This window comes from Sminthopsis crassicaudata, chromosome 4 (assembly GCF_048593235.1).
Source record: "Sminthopsis crassicaudata isolate SCR6 chromosome 4, ASM4859323v1, whole genome shotgun sequence".
In the NCBI taxonomy this organism is placed as follows: domain Eukaryota; kingdom Metazoa; phylum Chordata; class Mammalia; order Dasyuromorphia; family Dasyuridae; genus Sminthopsis; species Sminthopsis crassicaudata.
The window spans coordinates 143789347-143809883 of record NC_133620.1 but is presented as its reverse complement, the minus strand read 5'-3'; the positions used below and the strand labels follow the sequence as shown (position 1 = coordinate 143809883).

General features: G+C 32.8%; 1 protein-coding gene across 2 annotated transcripts in view; it reads left to right on the top strand.

Moving 5' to 3' along the window:
* PCMT1 (protein-L-isoaspartate (D-aspartate) O-methyltransferase) overlaps nucleotides 1–20537 on the top strand; it is a 42476-nt gene that overhangs the window by 736 nt on the left and 21203 nt on the right. For both annotated transcript variants that reach the window (XM_074309572.1, XM_074309573.1), the window contains exon 2: nucleotides 19466–19570. In XM_074309572.1, coding sequence (XP_074165673.1) covers nucleotides 19466–19570 — 105 coding nt within the window. The remainder of the gene's footprint in view (nucleotides 1–19465; nucleotides 19571–20537) is intronic.

Genomic DNA, 20537 nt, shown 5'->3' with positions numbered 1-20537 from the left:
TGTGATCCTAGACCTCCTCAGGCCTCCCGGGGCGATGCTTTTTCCCCCCCAAGCCTTTACCACCCCCGCCACACCTTGTTCTCGACCTCCCGCGGTCTCTGGAAGATGCTTCTCTGCCTGACGAGAGGAAGGCAGATTGGGGGGAGGTGGCGGTGGGTTGCCATAGAAAGACCAGAGAGAAGATACTCAGTCTTCTACAAACAATCCGAGAGCTCACGGGTCGGCGTGGGGGAAAAGGTTCGATTTAGGGAAATGCTGCCCAGCTTCACCGCGGTGTGCCTATGTTCCGCTCAGGATCGTCTTAATTGAAAGACCCAGAGATGAAAAGCTTGCAAAGCATCCTGAGAGAATTCCGGACCACCTGGGGGGTGCATTCTTGTGCCACAATTTTGATTCTACTTCCTTCTTCTCCTCCCTGCGAGTTTTCTGTCAGGATTGGTGGTTTTTTAAACAAATAAAACAAAAAAGGCCCTTTTAACATCTGCTTGAAGGCCAACAGGAATCTGACACTACTTGTCTGTCAGTTCGGCATCCCTTTGGCAGTTAATCACTTTCTGCTTTATAGTGTCTTAGAACTTTTTTCTTATTATTCCTTTGGCTCTGTAATTTAATTGTGAACTTCGTGGGGGAAAGGAGATGATCGCTTTATAGTCGTTCCACATTGCCTCAATAAAAGTACCTTGAACACATACTATGATGCTCAGTAAAAGTTTGCTGATTGAAATATGAAGAACACTTTTATGAAAAAGTGTTCTTCATATTTCAAAGTCTGGCATTTGGGCCGATAGAAACAGGGAATGCTCTAAACCACTAAAGACCCCAATTGAAAGTTCAGATTTCACTACTTGGTTACCATTGTGACCTTGGTGCACTTTAACCTTAAACTCAGAGTTTTTCCCCCTGTAAATTAAGATAATAGGATTAATAATAATTTTATTTTGAGTACTTCATATGTATAAATTATTATTATAATCTTTTGAGTGGATTTTATCAAATGAGTTTCAAATATATGGAAGTACTTTGCAAGAGTAAAGTTCTCTGTCAAGGTAAGCTATTAATCAGTAATAGAAATTAATGCAAAGAGTTTAAAAAATTCTTACAAAGTATTTCATTTGAAAGTGAACTAGATCTCATGGTTACATTGCCTTTAAATGTTTCTTCATTGTGACTAGTACAGATGCTCAGATTTTTAATGTTTCATGCTTTTTTCTGAAAAGAATAATCTAAATGCTTGCTCATGAAGGAGAATGTATTTTTAAAAAATGTAAAAGAATTAATTAAGTAATAGTGTTCTGTTGGTAAGTTATCTCTGTAGATACTTGGCTGTGTAGGAAATTTGTAATCAATCAGGCTCTTCAGTCTTTTTTTGGGCCAAATTTGGGGTTAGCCAAGACTAGATCTTCTTTCCAATTGTTATGTAATTATCTCCATGTATCTCCTATTATAGTTCCTAGATGAAAATTTTAAAGATGTTTTTCTATCTAGTGACTAGGTAATGTTTAACAGAGAATGTTGGCCTAATGTTATTATTCATTTTAAAATAAGTGATATACTACTACAGGAGGAAATTAGAGAAGATAAGTTGCCTTATCATATTTTGTAACACTTGTGCAACTTTTAAGTTTCAGCCTCTTACTGATGTAATATTTTAACTCCTAAGATGCTGTTGCTAAGAGGTTGATAATGAGCTTATACAAATTTGGGGATGAAAAAAATGAAATTGGTACCTTTAACAATTTTTTAAAATTAGATTTTGTTTTGAATTCCATTATTAATTTGTATTTTTAAAAAATCTTTAATGTTTTTATTTTGACTTGCAATATAAACATAAAATATTTGTGTATGTATTCATAATTACCATAACCATATCTTTTTTGTACATTTTAGTGTTTGGGCCCAGATTGAAGACCATTAGCTATGTATGATTGGGGTGTAGCAGTTGGAAAACACTGTAAATAGAATGACAGTTATTGGCATCTTTTTGTGTAACTACATTATAGAGAAGATCAGTTGAAGTCAGCAAGCATTTATTAAGAACCAGTTATGTGCAGAGAATTGTGCTTTTTCAAAGTATTCCAACTTTAGTTACTAGGTTAATAGTGCCAGACTTGATTCAACCAATTTCACATGTTTTAAAAATTTATTTCTGTGAAAAAGTCTATATAGAAATGGAGATCAGAGTAATGTATGTAGACAATATACTTATTGAACACATTTAATTTCAAACAATTGGAACTCAAATCAGATCATATAAAAATTAAAGCAAACATACAAATGAAGGTTGATCTTACTTATATTTTAAGGGTAAATTTGGTGATGGAAGAAGTTTGTATAAATTGTATAAGGGGGAAAATAAATCTATACTGTTTAGTAACCCAAACTATTAGATGTAATGTAATAAACAGTGGATTAGGAACCAGAAAACTGGTTTCTAGCACTGACTTCCATTTAACAAGGTATACGATATCATTAAAGTTCTTAGGGCCTCTTTTTTTTTTTTTTTTAATTTATAAAATGAAAGAGATATAAACCAGAGGATGTCTTAAGGTTTTTTCCAGTCCTGAAAAGCCTGGGATTCTGTAATAATGCAGCCTTTTAAAACACTGCCTTTACAAAGCAAGAGATTTAAGGGGAAACAATTTTATTATTGAAGTATTAAATTAGGCTAAATGCTACTATTTAAAATAAGAATGTGTAAGTTACTTTTACTTTAACTAGAGAACAGTTGGCTGCATTGGTTTTTTGTTTTGTTTTGTTTTTAAGCAGCTAAAATTGTCAATCAGTGAACATATATTAAATGCATACCCTGTGCCAGATACTTAGCTCATTTCTGGGGTTAGATACAAAAAGGAGGCAAAAGATTAAGGAAGATAGCAGGTAGAGACGAAGAGGAAAAGCTTTTCAGGCATGAAGGGATAGCAAAAGAAAATGCCTAGAACCAAGAAAATTGAGTGTCTTTATAATGCAACAGCAAAGAAGTGAGTGTCACTAGATTAAAAGGTATACATGGTAAGGGAGGTATGAGATGACTGGAAAAGGCAAGGTTAAGAGAGGCTGAAAGGCTTTGAAGGTTAAACAGAATTTTTTTGTATTTGGTCCTGGAAGCAATGGGCAAACACTGGAGTTTATTAAGTAAGAGAGTGACATAGTTGAATCTGTGCTTTAGGAGGTTAGATTGCAGTGGGGAGGCGAGACAGGCAAATTCACCAGCAGGCTGTTTCAGTGTGAAATGATGAGGGTTGGTGATCTGGGTGGTATCAGAGGAGAAAAGTAAATAAACAGGCCTTGTCAAAAGATTGGATGGAGCTGGTGGTAAGTGAGAAATTGAGGATGACACCTGGGTTGTGAATCTGGTAGTCAATGGAAAGTAGTATTTTGGTTCAAAAGTACATTACTTTTATTTTATTGGCTTATGTCCCAAATAGTTAATGAGATACTTAGCTATTAGTGTAATTAAATTGAGATCTTATCTAAAATTCAGAAAGATGCCTTCCCATTTTATTTAATTTCTAGTGAAACTTTTATGGGCATTCACTTGTAAACCATGCTTTATAGTGCTTTAATATTTAGTTAGATAAATTTTTCGCAATTTAATATTAATTTGTTGTTGCCAAATTGTTTCATTTTTTTTTGGCTGCTTTAATTAAAATGATCAGGTTTATATTCTCCATTGTCTTTTCTCTTAGTTATACTGTAGTTAGAGTGCTGGATTTATTTGAGATAGTACGATGTGGTGAATGAGAACACTGATCTTTTAAGAAACCTAGATTTAATTTCTAACTAGTTGGATGACAGAGACAAGTCAGTTAATCTCCCTCTATTTCCTCATATGTAAAATGAGGAGCTATCTAGAATTTATTTTATTTTTTTTTAAAACATAAATATTTAATGAATATTCTAGGAACTAGTTATAATGCAATTTTCATTTTAAAACAGTTTTTGGCTTTAAAAATTTTTAAATTTTTAGTTCCAAATTATTATTTTTTCCTCTGCCACCCATTGAGAAGACAGGAAAAACAAAACTCATCACAAATATGCATGCAATACAAATTTCCATAGCTAGCTACAGAATTTATGTTGTGAAGCTCAAGAACACTGTATGTAAAATATTTTGCAAACTATATTATGAGCATTCATGATTTTCTTAGATAACATCCTGAGTTTATGACCCAGTGTCTTGCTGGATCATCATCATTGTCTCAATTTGTTTCTCCTCTTTCCACCCTATTCTTTCAGGTGATATCAGCTCCCATGAGTTCAGTTGTCACCTTTTTGCAAATGACTCCATCTATGTCCAGACTGTCTTTCTCCTGAAATCCAGCTGTGTATCGTCACTTTTCTATTGGACTTTCCAACTGCATGCATGTTCCTTAGGTATCTCAAATTTAACATATTCAAAACAATTCATTACTCCCTTCCAAATTTTAGCAACCTTGTTTTATGATCATCCTTATCCAGATTAACAATTTTTGGAGTCATCTTCAATTAGCCTTCATCCTCATATTAAATTGTCAAGTTTTGTTGATTCTATTGCATTTCTCATCCATCTAATCATGCAGCCATCATCTGAGATTGTTGCAGTAATTGATCTAGCTTCTTGAATTTCAGACTATCATTTTTGTGCTGCATAAAGTACAAATCTGATCTTGCCATACCCCTGTTCAAACTGTTCCATGGGCTTGTCCTTAACCTGGGATCAATGGAAATATTTCAGTGGGTTTGTAAAGTTTCATGGCGGGGAGAGGTGGGAATTACATCACTATTTTCACTAATCTCTAATTGAAATTTAGCATGTCCTTCAATATTATGTCCATTGGCTTTACCAGATTGTCAAAGGAAAAGAACTTCTGCTTAGGAATGAAATAAACCCTAGGCTCTTTTTTGGCTTGTGCTCTTTTTCACAGTCTGGTCCCAGCTTACCTTTTCAAACTCATTTCAGATTACTCTCTTTCATACACTCAGTTACATCAAACTTGACAATGTTTTGAAATAAAATTTTTGGGAAAAGCTATATGAAGCACATACAACCAGAAGAATAAATAGATTGTTTAGATAATTTGACATCAAACATTAATTTCAAACAATTTGAACTTGCCTAATTCAGGCCATATAAATGCAGAATGGTGTACCTACACTGTTTCTTGTATACAACATTCCATCTTCCCTTAATTTGCTCCATTTCTAGAATTTATTTCCTTCTTTTGACTACCTCATACAATGTTTAAATTTCTTAAAACCCAATATAAGTGCCGTTTTCTTCTGGAGGTCTCCCCTAATTTTTTTCTCCTACTTTACAAGGCCCTTCACTCTCCTCCAGAAGCTAATTTATATAATATTTTTCTTTATATCATTCCCTCCGCTCTCATAGAATGTAGGCTCCTTGAGGGTAGTCTTTCATTTTTGCATGTGTTTTCTCTAGTGCCTGGCACAGTGTTTGGCAATAACATGTCCATAATTCCTTTGTTGAATGTAAGGAAGAGGCATTACAAAGCCCCAAAGATTTCTACTTGGGAGCTTAAAATGGGAGCCAGGTGAAAATCAGTCCCAGACAGGAAGGTGAGGGAGGTGGTTAAGGCAATTGGAGCAAGGAAGGCAATTGCTCTGCATAGCTGACTAGAGCCAATCCCTTCATAAGCATTTAGTAAGCATCTGTTATGTCCCAGAGACCAGCAATCCTGAGAAATAGAAATTTACAATCTTGATTAGTAGATACATTAGGATCATGTTCCCGAATTCAGGATTTTAGTGCCAGCCAGTCAGAGGAAGAAGAGCTTCTTAGAGGAGAAAGTAGGTATCCATCATCAGGATGAGAAAAGCTCAATCTGTATCTTAATTGGTGCCCATTCACTTCAGCCATCTTTTTATCTGTTGCTCTGCCAGTTGTACACCTCCTTGTTCCTTGTGCTTTATCTGCTTACTATCTCCATGCGTTTTCTATGTATCTCTTATTGCTTCTCATCCTAACCCTCCAGTATCTGGAATAAATTCTTTACCTTTACTTTCTAAATACCTTTTCTTCCTTCAAAGCTCAGTTCACATGTTACTTGAAGAGTAGAGACTATTTTATTTTAGTGGCTGTCCCTATCACAATGCTTTGTACATAGATGTTTAATAAATGTTTATTGTAGGTAATAATAGATTTTTTTTTTAGTGAAAAAGTCTGTTTCCTCAGGGCATATAAAGCAATCTGCTGATTGATTAATGCATTTTAGAAGATTTTTGGTCAAAATGGCTAAACTTAAAAAAAAAAAAAAAAGTTTTGAACCACATAAAGAAATGTTAGCTTTATAGGGAAAACCCATTTAATTGTTCAAATTGCTTTGATTTTATTGTGCTTAAATAACTCATGGAGTTTATTCTCCTTCCTGCCTATTTTATGCTTCCTGGTAGTAAGTTAATCTCTCACTAGGAAGATGCTTGTCTTTTTTTTTTTTTTTTTAATAGCTTTTCATTTTTTTCTAAAATATGCCAAAAATAGGTTTGTGTTTTTTTTAAAATAATAGCTCTTTATTTTAAAAATATATGCAAAGATAGTTTTCAACATTTACCACTGCAAAACCTTGAGTTCCAGATTTTTCTCTCTTCCTTCACATCCCTGGAGTTAATCCAATATGTGTTAAACATGTGCCTTTCTTTTAAACATATTTTCATATTTGTCATGCTGTGCAAGAAAAATCAGATCAAAAGGAGAAAAAACACAAGAAGGAAAGAAAAAATAAATAATAACAAAAGTGAAAATAGTGTGATTTGATCCACATTCAGTCTCCATAGTTCTCTCTCTCGATGAGGATGGCTCTTTCCATCACAAGTGTATTGAAATTCTGTTAAATCACCTTGTTTGAAAAGAGCCATGTCTATCACAAGTGATCATCACATAATCTTATTATTGCTGTTCTCTTTGTTCTGCTCACTTCAGTTAGCATCAGTTCGTGTAAGTCTCACTAGACCTCTCTGAAATCATCCAGTTGATTGTTTTTTATAGAATAAATAGTATTCCATAACATTCATATACCATAACTTATTTAGCCATTTCCCAACTGATGGGCATCCACCCAGTTTATAATTCCTTGTCACTGCAAAAAAAAGCTGCTACAAACACTTTTGCACATGTGGGTTCTTTTCCCTTTTTTATTATGTCTTTGGGATATAGGCCTAGTAGAAACACTGCTGGGTCAAAGGGCATACAAGTTTGATAGCCCTTTTTGTGTAGTTCCATATTGCTCTTCAGAATGGTTGGATCAGTTTAAAACTCCATCAACAAGGTGTTAGAGTTCCAGTATTCCCACATTTCCTCCAACTTTTGTCATCTTTTCCTGTCATTTTAGCCAATCTGAGAGGCGTGAAGTGTGGTACCTCTGAGTTGCTTTGCATTTCTCTAGTCAATAGTGATTTAGGGCATTTTTTTCATGACTAAAATTAATTTTTTTGAAAATTGTTCTTTGATCATTTATCAGTTGGAGAATGGCTTGGATTCTTATAAATTTGAGTCAACAGAAATACTGTAAAAACTTTTTTTCCCCAGCTTTTTGCTTCTCTTCTAATCTTGGCTGCGCTGGTTTATTTTGTACAAAAAAACTTTTTAAGTTTAATATAGCCAAAATTATTCATTTTGCATTTCATAATGTTCTCTAATTCTTCTTTGGCCATAAATTCATGTGTTTATTTTTTCCACACTACACAAAATTGGGATTTTATTCTGAAATTTAAGAAGTAGCCAAAAATTTGCTACCTTAACTTTAATGATAATAGTAATAGCTAGCATTTATTTAGGATTTATTATGTACCAGGCACTGTGCTTAATCATGCTATAAATATCATCTCATTTGATTCTCATAACAACCCTAAAGAGAGGTAGTTGCTACTAAGGTGACTTGCCCAAGGGCCTGCATCTAAAATGACAGAAGTTGGTTTTGAACTGGATTTTTTTTGACTATAGGCCTAGCACTTCATTCACTGTGCTACTTAATTAGGTTTTTGGCAGCATCATAATAGCTTATATTTGTATAATATTTTATAATTAATGTCCATGAGATGATAGAACAAATAATGCCTTTATTTTATAGATGGGGAAATTGAGGTTTAAGGATTTAAGACTTTTCTTTCTAGTTAGTGTATACCTACCATGCTTCTCTGTTTCTGGTGCTCATTTGAGTTTTTTCCCTTAATATTCTTAAAACACAAATATTTTATTTGAAAATTGTATGCACTTAAGCAACAGAACATTTAAATAACAAAATAAGTAATGATGTGAAATAAAATGCCTGTACTATATTGTCATGTTTAAAAAAAAAAAAGATTTGCTTGGAATTAATTATATGATAAGGATACAAGAACTTTACTATTACCCACTCATATCCTTTTTTAAAAAAATGATTAATTTATAGAGTGGGAGAATACTTCAGTAACTTAATCTGGTTTTTAAATTTGATAAAATCTGTCATACTATGCTTCAGTACAAAATGAAGAGACATAGGCCAAATGATAGGTATAAGTAATTCAACATTGATTGAATGACTGGAGTACCAGATGTAAAAGGTTCCATGTCAGCTTGGAAAGGTCTCATAATGTCTTAAGGAGCTCTCTTTTGTTCTGTGCTTCTTCTCCCCCTTTTAAAAATTGTTTTCTTTTTTTTTTTTTCCTGGTTATACATCTACATTAATTTTTTTTAATACACATTTCTTTATGAATCATGTTGGGAGAGAAAAATCAGAACCAAAGGAAAAAAATATGAGAAAGGAAAAAAACAGAAAAAAGAAAAAAATGAAAATAGCATGTGTTGATTATATTCAGTCTCCATGTTGCTTTTGCATTCAGTCTCCAGGTCTTGTGCTTTTAACATATTTTGTTATCAGTGACTTGCATAATGACACAGATAACATGTTTTGTCAAATTTGTTTAATGTAAAGTTGGGAATACTTGATAAATTGGATAACAGAGTAAGGATTTAAACACTGTTTAGGACAATGGGCCAAATCTAGAAAAAATGAAACTATTAATGACTACTTCAGCCTTTTAATTTGTTTTGAAAACAATCTGAACATCTAGTGATGAGTATAAACTCTTAGACTTGTGAAGTTTTTATTTTTTTAATCCTAAGATTTAAGGTGGGACATGAAGAACTAGAAAAGTACTTCATCTTAAAAGATCTGTTGATTTTGGTGTGCTTGCAAGCTTATTGTCAGTGATATTTCAGCCAAAAGTGCAAATTTGACTTTGAACTGCATTGAGAGGGATAGTATCCAGAACCCAGGAAGTAATAATAGTAGTTCTTTTTACTTCTATGGATAGATTACTTCTGGAATAGTGTTCAGTTCTAGGCTTCATATTTTTGGGAGGGACATGGATGTAGAAAGTGCCTAGAGAGAGGGGTATTAAGAATGGTGGAAAGGCTTGAAAAGAATACCATATGAAGATCAATCAAAGGATTTGGGTATATTAAACCTGGAGAAGAGAAGACTTGGGATATAGGCTATGAATCTATTTTTAAGGTAATTGGAAACTATTCAAATGGAAGAAGGATTGGTTGGAACTACGGGTCTCAACCCCTTATGGTTTCATGTAACTGAATGGTAGGGGTCATGAAAAATTTGGCTACAGTATTTTATATCAAATATTCTACCAAGATTTTATTCTGATGTAAAAATAAACATTAGTATTAAAATATGCCTTCATCTTTAATAAATAATAAAATTTTATATATAACAATTGTTTTAAAATGAATATATTAAAATGATTTTTATCAATAAATGTGTGATTTGTATCCTATTTTATATACATATACACCCAGGCTCAAGTAGAAAAAGTTTAAGAAACCCCTAGAGCAAAGATTCCTACCTTTGTCATTCTTTTTGCCCTTTAGCTTTGTAGACCTTCTGTTCTGTATGAAGGAAATAAATTTTAAAGTTTACTGTTCAACAGCACATAAAAATAAGAGATTAATTTTTATTTAGTAGATACCATTTTTTCCTCCATCAATATTACTTTTGGAATATTTTGAATAGGCTAAAAGTTATTTACCAAATACTTCCCATATTCTCTTGACTAGTTTCTAGTACCTGATTGTGGTGTTCCACCTTGGGACTTCTTTCCCTAGAGGATACTATTAGAATCTAATAGGTTGAAGTTGTGAACAAGTAATGAAATGCAGGTTTCTGGGTTATGTGGAATTTTTTATACACTTTAACATACATATTTAAATGTTGGTGTAGTTATTTTTGGAATATTTTGAATAGGCTAAAAGTTATTTACCAAATACTTCCCATATTCTCTTGACTAGTTTCTAGTATCTGATTGTGGTGTTCCACGTTGGGACTTCTTTCCCTAGAGGATACTACTAGAATTTAATAGGTTGAAGTTGTGAAGAAGTAATGAAATGCAGGTTTCTAGGGTTATGTGGAAGTTTTTATACACTTTAACATACATATTTAAATGTTGGTGTAGTAATTATAGCTACATTTAAAATAGTGTCTTAAAGTTTACAAAGTACTCTGTATATTTGGTTTCTTTGCTGTCAGAAGCAAATATGTAACTGGTGGCTAATGAACAAATTGATCCTTATTTTATTTTATTTTCAAAACTATATTTTCCTATTTTCATCAAAGCTGGGAATTCGTTCACAAATCTAATCCTACTTCAATTGGCATGGGAATTTTGACTTGATCCTTTTCTGGGATGATCCCATTTCTGGGATGCCTATTAGGCATCTTGTTGGTTTGGAAGATAATTTCCAAAGCCTTGACTAACAAACTTTAGTCCACTGGCACTCACAACTCCTGTGCTCTGTTGTTCTGACCAACCTCAGGTTTCCTAGTAGCAGGAGTGCCCTACTTACTTTGCCACCATACCCAGTTTGTTTATTTTTATATATTGTAACAAGTGAGAAATGAGTGAAAGGAAGGATTCAAATTATTGGGGATATGAGTGGAATTGTTCACCCAACTTTTCCAGTTTTTAAAATTTTTATGCCTAAAACCTATATTCACTGGGTTTCTTAATTTTCTTTAGGTGGAGAAAATACTTTGTTCTACCATCCATCTCTACATGACTGTCTCATCAGTGAAGAAAATTTAATGTTCTAAAACTAAAGCCATTTATTTTCCTCCTTTATCAATCGCTTCCCAATTTTCTCTTTTCTACTAGTTTTTGGGCTGTTTGGATGACCAAAGCTCAAAACATTTGAACTTTGGTTCTTTTCTTCACAACCTGTTTCCCTGTTATTCTATCACATAGCCTCTACTCTCCATAATATAAAAGAACAAGAAAGCTTTTAAAATTATAATAAAGGCTCAGTGACAACAGAAAAGACAACAAAGTTACATAGCAGTTGTGGATGGGCATTAGCAGATAGTTTCTTTTTAAGAGTTTGGGAGAAGGATTCTCAATAGCAAAGAAATCGCAGGTCTAGACTTCTCAAAAAAAGAAAGAAAGAAAAAAGATCAATTCACTTCCCTGCTCAAAATTCTCTTCCCTGGTAAGAAGGCTTCTTAATTTTCCCCTTGTTAAGTAGATGTATAGGATATAGGAATGTAGTTGATAGGGCTCACCTTGGAGTCAGAAGATCTGAGTTTTAAGTCCTTTCCCTTTCCCCTTCCCCATTGGACAAGTCATCTAACATCTTAATCTCTTGCTCTGGAGAATTCTTTGTAAGACTTAGTTACCTATTTGTATTGATGGAAAGAAACACTGAGTCACATTGATGAAATTTAGGTTTTGATTTTTAAAAATCGAGTTTAAAATGCTTAAGCATATAATTCAAGACTTTTCTGTTTGTAGTTTTTGGTTTGTTGTTTATTTTTAAAATTTCCTGTAATGCAAATTGGCACCACAAATATGTATGTGTGTATGCCTATGTTTTAATTTATGACCTTTTCCTGTGCTCTTGAGGGTGGGAGGGAGATGTATAAGCATGGTCATGGTATCAAGTCAATAGATAGAAAATTTAGTGACTTTTGTAGGTGGTGATGACAATTGCAAATTGCTTTGCAGAATAGCAGTATCATGTCATGGTTCCATTAATAGTGCATTGTTATAACCCCCCAGAATCCCTCTAATATTTGTTGTTTTCCCTTTTTTTTTTTCAAGTTTTGTTGTCCTAATAGTTAAGAGATGGAAGCTCAGTCATTTAAATTTGCATTTCTCCTTGCCTCTTCATATCTCTTGAACCTCCTTATTATGACTCTTCTTATATATTTGCATCTGCTTCCTTTCTGTCTTGTTTGGAAAAGCCCTGCTGCCAAAAACTTTTTCTACTATTTACTCTTAGCATTTCTCTCCCTCCCTTTTCTCACCAAGATAGTGCTGAGAGAAGGTAAGTATTCAACACCATTGACTCTTTCTCTTATTCCATCAAAGGTTTTATTTTTTTTCCTTTTTGATCAACTTTTTGAAGTTGAAGTTTGTTTTCATTGTTACTCTTCTCTCCTATACTACCCTACCATCTTAATCCTTCCACTTTTCTACTCACTGATTTCTCTGTAGTATGTAATTTTTTTATCAAATTAAGAGAAATTTATTTTCTTTTATTGCTTCTCCCACCTTGAAAAAGGGGGGGGGGGAAAGAAAGAAATCTTGTTACAAATGTGTATAGTTAAGAAAAATTCTGCATTGGCCATGTCCAATAATGTGTATCTTACTCCATCGATTGTCCCTTGTAGGAGGTGGTAGTAGCATGTTTCTTCATTGGTCTTCAGGAGTCATGGTTGGTCATTCGTAAGTCTTTCACAGTTGTTTCTACAATGATATTTTATAAATTGCTCTTCTGGTTTTACTCCTTACTCTGTAATCATTTAAACCTTTCTAGATTTCCCTGTTTCTCCCTTTTATCTATTATTTTTTCATATTTTGTTGAACATTTTCCTACACCAAACTCTGCGCATGTGAGCGCGCGCGCGTACACACACACACACACACACACACACACACAAACACACACACAGCTTCTGTGGATTTTCAACTGTCCTTTGTCTGCCTCAGCTGAGTAAGGTTCATCTGAAGCTTTGTTCCATCCTCCCTTCCTCCATGTTTTTGTATATTCTTCTCATAAGTAATCCCTACTATGCAAGATAGCAAGTTTCTTTTCCTTTGTTCTTATTTCTACACTAATAGAGTGAGTTTATCTTTCCTCTTCTTTCTCCTATTAAACCCTTCAAACAGAACCAGCTCTCCATTAAGGACCTCTATTTTTCTTTTTCAATTACCACAATATCCTTTGAAGACATTGTTTCTGAACAGATACTTGTTTCTTTCTCTCCCAATTAGAATGCATTATTCTATGGAGTCATTTACTCATATTTTCCTTTCTAGATTTCTACTCTGAACTTTTTTCAAAGGAATGTATTAAAGCCATCTTTTCCATTAAAGGTTCATTTGGAATATTATCATTTCATTGTTGTATATTACCCTCTCTTTGTTCAATTACTTTGTCTTTTGTAGGTTCATCTTGCCTCCTGTGTTTGGATTTCAGAATTTTCACTCAACCCTGCTATCAGTCAGTTAATAAATATTAAAGATACTGTGTTAAGAAGATAGTAAGAAAGGTTAAAAAACCCAAAAAACACCCTTGATATCAAGGAGCTCAGTCTGAAGGGAGAATCCAAAAAGGATAAATTGGAAGCAAGTGCCCATATTGGATAGAAATTCCTTTTTTTTCTTTAATTTTCACTGATGCTTCTTAATATTTATCTCTTTGGGAGGTAGGGAACTGTGTGCTTTCATTGGTTGTCTGAGACCATTATTGGTATTTTAGTTAGAGTTTCATTTCCTTATTATTCTTCTGGCTTTATTTCACTCTATAATTATTCATAAAAATTCTTTCATATTTTATTGAATCCCTTTTATTGTTATAACTCATTGCACAGTAATATTCTGTTATATGTATATACACAATTGGTTTACCTAGAGTCAGTGAGCACCCATTTTGTTTCTAGTTCTTAGTTACCATAAAAATGCTACTATATATTTATATATACTTGAAATTTGTTTCTGTCTTTTATCTTTTTGTGGGATCATTAATATTCAGTAGTGGAATTGCTAAATCAAATTAAATGAACAATTTTAGTCATGTTTCTTGCATAATTTAAAATTATTAATCCAGCATTGTTCAACCAATCCATACTTCCACCAGTAATGCAATCAGGTGCTTGTCTTCATATGTAGCCACTTGGTTTTTATATTTACTAGTTTGGGGGGGAGGGGCTGACATTAGGATACAGAAATTATAATTTGCCTTGCTTTTATTAATTTTTTGGAGCATGTTTTCATATGGATATTTATAAATGCAATTCTTTTTGAAAATTGTTGCTATTTTTGACTGCTTATGGAGAATGATAATTAACATTATTTATTTGTATTAATTTCCTTTTTATATTGGATATCAGGCTTTTATCAGTGATGTATGTTATAAAGATTTTTAAAAATCATGTCGTTTCTTCTTTTTGCATTGATTTTGCTTGAATAAGAGTCTTTACAGTTTAATCATCGAAATTTTCTATTTTGTTTTATGATGATCTTTATTGTTATAGTTAAGGATTCTCTTGCTAGTCCTACTTGCAACAGTACTTGTTCTCCTTTAATTTTTTAATGGAAATGACTTTTTATGTTCAGATCTTGTATACATTGGGAAGCTTATTGTAGTATATGGTATAAGATGAAGCCATTACTATAATTTTCTTCAGATTTTGTATCCATTGGAAAGCTTATTAAAGTATATAGTATGAGATGAAACCATTACTGTAATTTTCTTCTTTTACAAATAATTTTTTTCTTTTTATATTACCTGCATTTCTCTGTATATTCCTTTTTCTCCCTTTCCCAGAGGATCATTCTTTATGAATTCTTTTAAGAATTAAAAAGGGGAAAAAACAGTTAAAGCACTATATGAGACCAAGGTATCAGAAAAGTTCAATATTATAATGCAGAGGAATGGAGATGCCTTTTCATATTTCTTCTTTGGGATTGTTTGAAAATCAGTTTTGTAGAATGAATTTTTAATTGTTTTTTACATTTGTTATTAGTGTATATTTTGTTTTTCCTAGTTTTGTTTACTTTGCATCAGTATCAGTTCATATCTTTCCATGCTGTTTTGTACTTCATATTCATTTCTTATAGCATAGTAATAATATTCAATTATTTTAAAAATCCAACTTAGTTGCTACTTGCTGTTAGAAACATTTTGGTAATATGGGTGTTTTGGGATAAATATGTAAATACCTAATAATGGAATCTCTGGGTCAAAGACTGAGCATTTTAACGTTTTCTGAGCATTTTCTTTGATTAATTCCAATTTCCCCCCTTCAGAATGGTTGGATCAATTCAGCTAAGTCTAAATCTATCATAAGTGTTCCTGTCACAAATCCTCCAACATAGACTATTCCTGTCTTTGGTCATCTTTGCCAATTTGCTGGGTGTGAAGTGAAACCTGAGAGTTGTTTTGGTATTTATTTTTCCTTGTTTTTTTTTTTTTTTTTTTTCAGTGATTTATAGCATTTTTATATTATACCATTCATTTTCTAAACCTAATTTATATCAAACCCCAATTGCTAGTTTTTTTAGCCATTCTTGACAATTAGGGATACCTTCCTTCAGTACTTTATGTACTTGGCTTTTTAAAAACTAAACTATTGCTCTTAATTGTACCTAATTCTTGCTTATCTAAATCTGTTCCATTTTTATAATTTTTATTTTTTAACCAGCACTAAATAGTTTTAATATAGTTGCTGTTTTATAATATGGTTTGAGGTCTGGTAGTGTTATACACCTTCTTTATTATTCTGTCTTTTCATATTTCTCTTGAGTTCCATTCCTTTTTGTTACCCCAAGTGAAACTTTGTTCCTTTTTTAGTTATATAAAATATTTATTCTCTTGGTAATTTGCTGTAATACTCTAATCTTTACAATATTTCCACATCACCATTTTATTGTGCCTCGGCCATAAATAGAGAACCATTATTACAGAAGTCTTATTTTTGTAAAGAATTGAAATTTTGTGCATATTTTGATAGTTACCACCTCCTCCTACCACTTTACTATTTAATGTACCTTATTTTCATTTCTTTATTCCTCAACTTGAAATTTCTGCATGAGCCAAGCAAAAGTGGAATTGTTACCAATTTTGTTTTTTTCTTATACTTTTCCCTCATGCTATTTTAGCACTTTAGAGTTCTCCATTGGTTATATATTATAACCTGCTCACACATACTCTGTACTGCCCTTGATTTTCAGTTCTTCACAGATTCTTATATTCATATCTTACTGTTACATGGAAATACTTGGTAGAATATTGGCATCCTTTTTTATTTAATTTTAATTTTATTTTATAATTATAACTTTTTTTTTGACAGTACATATGCATAGGTAATTTTTTTACAACATTATCCCTTGCACTTACTTCTGTTCAGATTTTTTCCCTTCCTCCCCCAACCCCCTCCCCCAGATGGCAGGCAGTCTTATACATGTTATGTTACAATAGAATATTGGCATCTTAAAAAGATGGACTTTTATTTACAGGAAATACTTAGGGTCCTTATTGGAGTTGTACAGTTTTCTAAAGGTGTACTCTTCTATCTCTGTGTAATTATTGGGTTAACTCAATGTCTATTTGTACTTTATCACAAATGCATACTGATAGACAAGCTACATGGGTTCAAATTTCATCCACTTGATCATTCTTACATGTGTGATCAGACCAAAATCCATCAGGACCGACCTGTATTTCTTCATCCTTTTTCAGAATTGTTTTATATGCCAATTTCCCTTTTTGAAATGCCCTCAGAGTTTATTTTTGCCAAAATTCCTAAAATACCCATCTATTTTTTTCCCAGAGTAAACAACAATCATCATCAAATATTTACTTTAGTTATTATGTTTGACTCTTTAAAAGTTCTGAAAATGCAAATCAAATTCAAATATGGTTGGTTACTTTGCACTTTCTAAGTTTACCAAAGATCTTTTGCAAAAATCTAATGACTTTTTCATTGGTTATAATTCTTGATTTCTTTGCAGCCTTTAAACACTATCCATTACTCTTTTCTCTTGCTGCATCTCATAGGTGTTTTGGTTTGTTGTCTCATTATTGTTATTCTCATTGATGAAATTATGGGTTTTTGTCATTTGTTGTTTGACCCATTCATTCTTTAGAATTAGATTAATTTTCAATTGGTTTTTAGTCTATCTTTCCCTGGCCCTTTATTGAATATAATTTATATTGCATTATGGTCTGAAAAGGGAAGCATTTAATATTTTTGGCTTTTTGCATTTGATTGTGAGGGTTTTGTGCCCTAATATAGTCAATTTTTGTTCAGGTGCCATGTACTGCCTAGAAAAAGGTGTATTCCTTTCTGTCTATTCAGTTTTTTCCAGAGGTCTATCATATCTAGGTTTTCCTATTAACCTCCCTAGTTTCTTGCTTATTGTGTGGTTAGATTTGTCCAATTCTGAACGGGGAAAGTTGAGAATCCCCCACTAATATAGTTTTGCTGTCTATTTCTTCCTGTAAGTGGCGTAATATTTTGTAGAGGAATTTGTGTGCTCTACTACTTGGTGTATATACATTTAGTATTGTTATTACTTTGTTTATGGGACCTTTTATCAAGATGTCCTTTTCTTCCTTCTGTTTTTATTGCTTTATCTGAGAACAGAATTACTACCTCTTTTTTGTTTGTTTGTTTGTTTGTTTTTTTTACTTAATCTGAAACATAAAGCTGTTCCAGCCTTTTCCTTTTACTTTATATGTGTGTCTCTGTGTCAAATGGGATTCTTATAAATAACATAATATTGTAGGATTCTGCTCTGCAATTTGCTTCCATTTTATTGGAGAGTTAATCTCATTCATATTCACTTATTATTCTGTATTTCCCTCTATCCTATTTTCTCCTGTATATATTTTTTAACCTTCTCTTTGATACGTTGAACCTTCTTCTCTAGATTTTCCTTGGTACTCCTAATGTCTTACCTGTTTTATGGCTCCTTTTCAGTCTTTTATGTTCACTGTGGGTATCCTCTGCCTTTGGCTCTCTTCTTCCTCTAAACTAATATCAGTGCCTATAGATTAGATTATCTCTGTTTTCCTGAACTCTAGCTCCACGTTGGGAACTGCTTTTTATATATTTCCTACCCAATATTTCATAGGTGTCTCATATGAATTATGTCTGAAGCGTTTCTCCTTTCTAAATTAACCTTACTCCAAATATTCCCTATTTTAGTTGAGAACATCACTCTAAACACATATCAAGTTTTGCAAGTCCAGATATTACCCTTGACTCATCTCTTTCCCTCATTTCCCAGTCTCTCCATCAGTTGCTTGCCAAATCAACTAATATCTCTTTAGCACAATGCTTGGCACATAGTAGTTAAGCATGTTGACTGATTGATGTCACGTATCCATCCATGTTTCTCCTCTTTGCTCATATCCTCTTGAAATAAAATTTCAAGACCATAATACTTTCCTTGTCTGGATTGTTAAGGTTTTTAAAATAGTTTTCCTGATTTGTTTCCTTTCTGATACATCCTATCCACAGTTGCCTAATTATTCTTTACAAAATACTTTTTGACTGTTTTACTCCCTTATTAAAAAATCATCAGTGGCTTTTCCCCCCTTTGAACTGAGATAAACTTCTCAACCAGGCATTCATAACCCTCCAACAATTTGACTGCTACTATCTTTTTAACTTTATTTTATATTAATCCACTTCATGGTCTCATAATTCTTCCAAACTAGACTGTATGCTTTTGCATAAACTTGTTCTCTGTGCACTGCCTCCTTACCTCTCTGCCTCTTCTGATCTCTCTTTGTCTTTGAGACTGTTCTCATATATCACTTCCCACTTGGTCTTAAGCCTTTCCTGGATATCCTCCCTGGTGTTAGTACTATCTTTTCTAATTACTTTGTATCCACTAATCTCTGTTGAATTAAATAATTTTTCCTAAAAAGTAGGTGAACAAAATTTAAAGCCTTTTATTATTTGAGAATTTTCTGTTGATTATATTGTTGCTTCTCTCTCCTTGATTTTCAAGAACAAACATATTTATTTTGTTATCTTTTCTTCCTGTAATTCCCATCCTATCTGCAGTATAAAAATTAAACTTCTGTATATTCATAAAACTCTTTATGGAATAAATATTGCAATGAGAAATTATTGCTTATTAAAATGTGGGGAACTGGATTTAGAGAAAGGATCTGAGAGATTATTTAGTTAAATCCCTCATTTTCATGTGTAAAAAGAATTGAGGCAACATCTCATAAAACAAAAATTGAAACCACTACTCCAGTTACATGTGTTAAAAGAAGTTAGCTTAGTTAAATCATTTAAATAATTTTAAAAACTAGTTCTTATTAAATATGGTATGATTTACTTAGTCAATATATCTTTTCCCCCATAATGCTGAAAGAAAAATTATTTCTGCTTTAAAACTCAATGAAAGGAATCTTATTATTTTATTGTAAAATTTTTTACATTCACATATATTTCAGAAAATGGAATAATCAAGTCAGAGAAAGTATTTGAAGTAATGCTGGCCACAGACCGTGCTCACTATGCAAAATGTAATCCCTACATGGATTCTCCACAATCAATAGGTAAGCTATGAACTGTCAGAAAATTTTATTCTTTAGTCCTTTATTCTTATATGATAGTTTTTCCCAGGTGAAAAGATTCTTTGAGGACTCTGACTCATCCCAGTGCGGCATTTGTAGTTTGAATTTTGTTCCTAATCGGATCCCATTAGCCAACTATTTGAAAGTTTTCTTTGCTCATAGTCTGATATATATATTTTTTAATCTTATTTTTAAAAACCTGAAAATATTGGGGTTTTATATGGGAAAACTTTTGAACTTTTCATTGAATATTTACTAATGTAGTGGTTCATTGGTCATCGTCGCTTGGAATTCTCTTACATACCACTATTAAAATTTTTATTTTAGCAAATATTTAGAAGACCTAAGAATAATAAGAGTTCTCATTTTCCTCTCTGCTTCTTCTCTTATTCTGCATTTTTTATTTTTATTTTTTGGCTTGTGTTTGTTTTTAGAAAGTTCCTTACCTACCTCCTTCTCTGAAGCAGGTTTTTGCTGAACTGCTGAGCCTTGGCAGTGGGCGCCTTTGAGGCTTAGAAGTGCTTCAGGATTCTTTCCACCAACTGCCATGCTTTCTTCTTATGAAGCATTGTAACACCCCGCAGAGAAGATTATGGGGAGCTTCTGAACCCTGAAGGCACCTGCTACCACAGCTCAGTGAAAACTGCTTCAGAGAGGAAGCAGGTAAATAGTTGTTGAGGAAGCAACTGTGACAGAATGCAATCATGCTGAGGACAAGATTGTGTAAGTTGATGAGACAGAGAACCAGACAGACTATATTTTGGCAAATTCAAGATAGTGCTATAGCATTTTGAGGTAATAATTTAAGTTGCTCAAATTTCCAGCTCTATAAAATGATTTTTTCTTCTGTAGATGTGGAATATGAAATGAGTTGAGTCTGGAAAAGTTGGTCAGTGATTTGTAGTCATTTAAGTCAGTATTTGTAATTTTGAGAGAAAAGTAAGCAAAA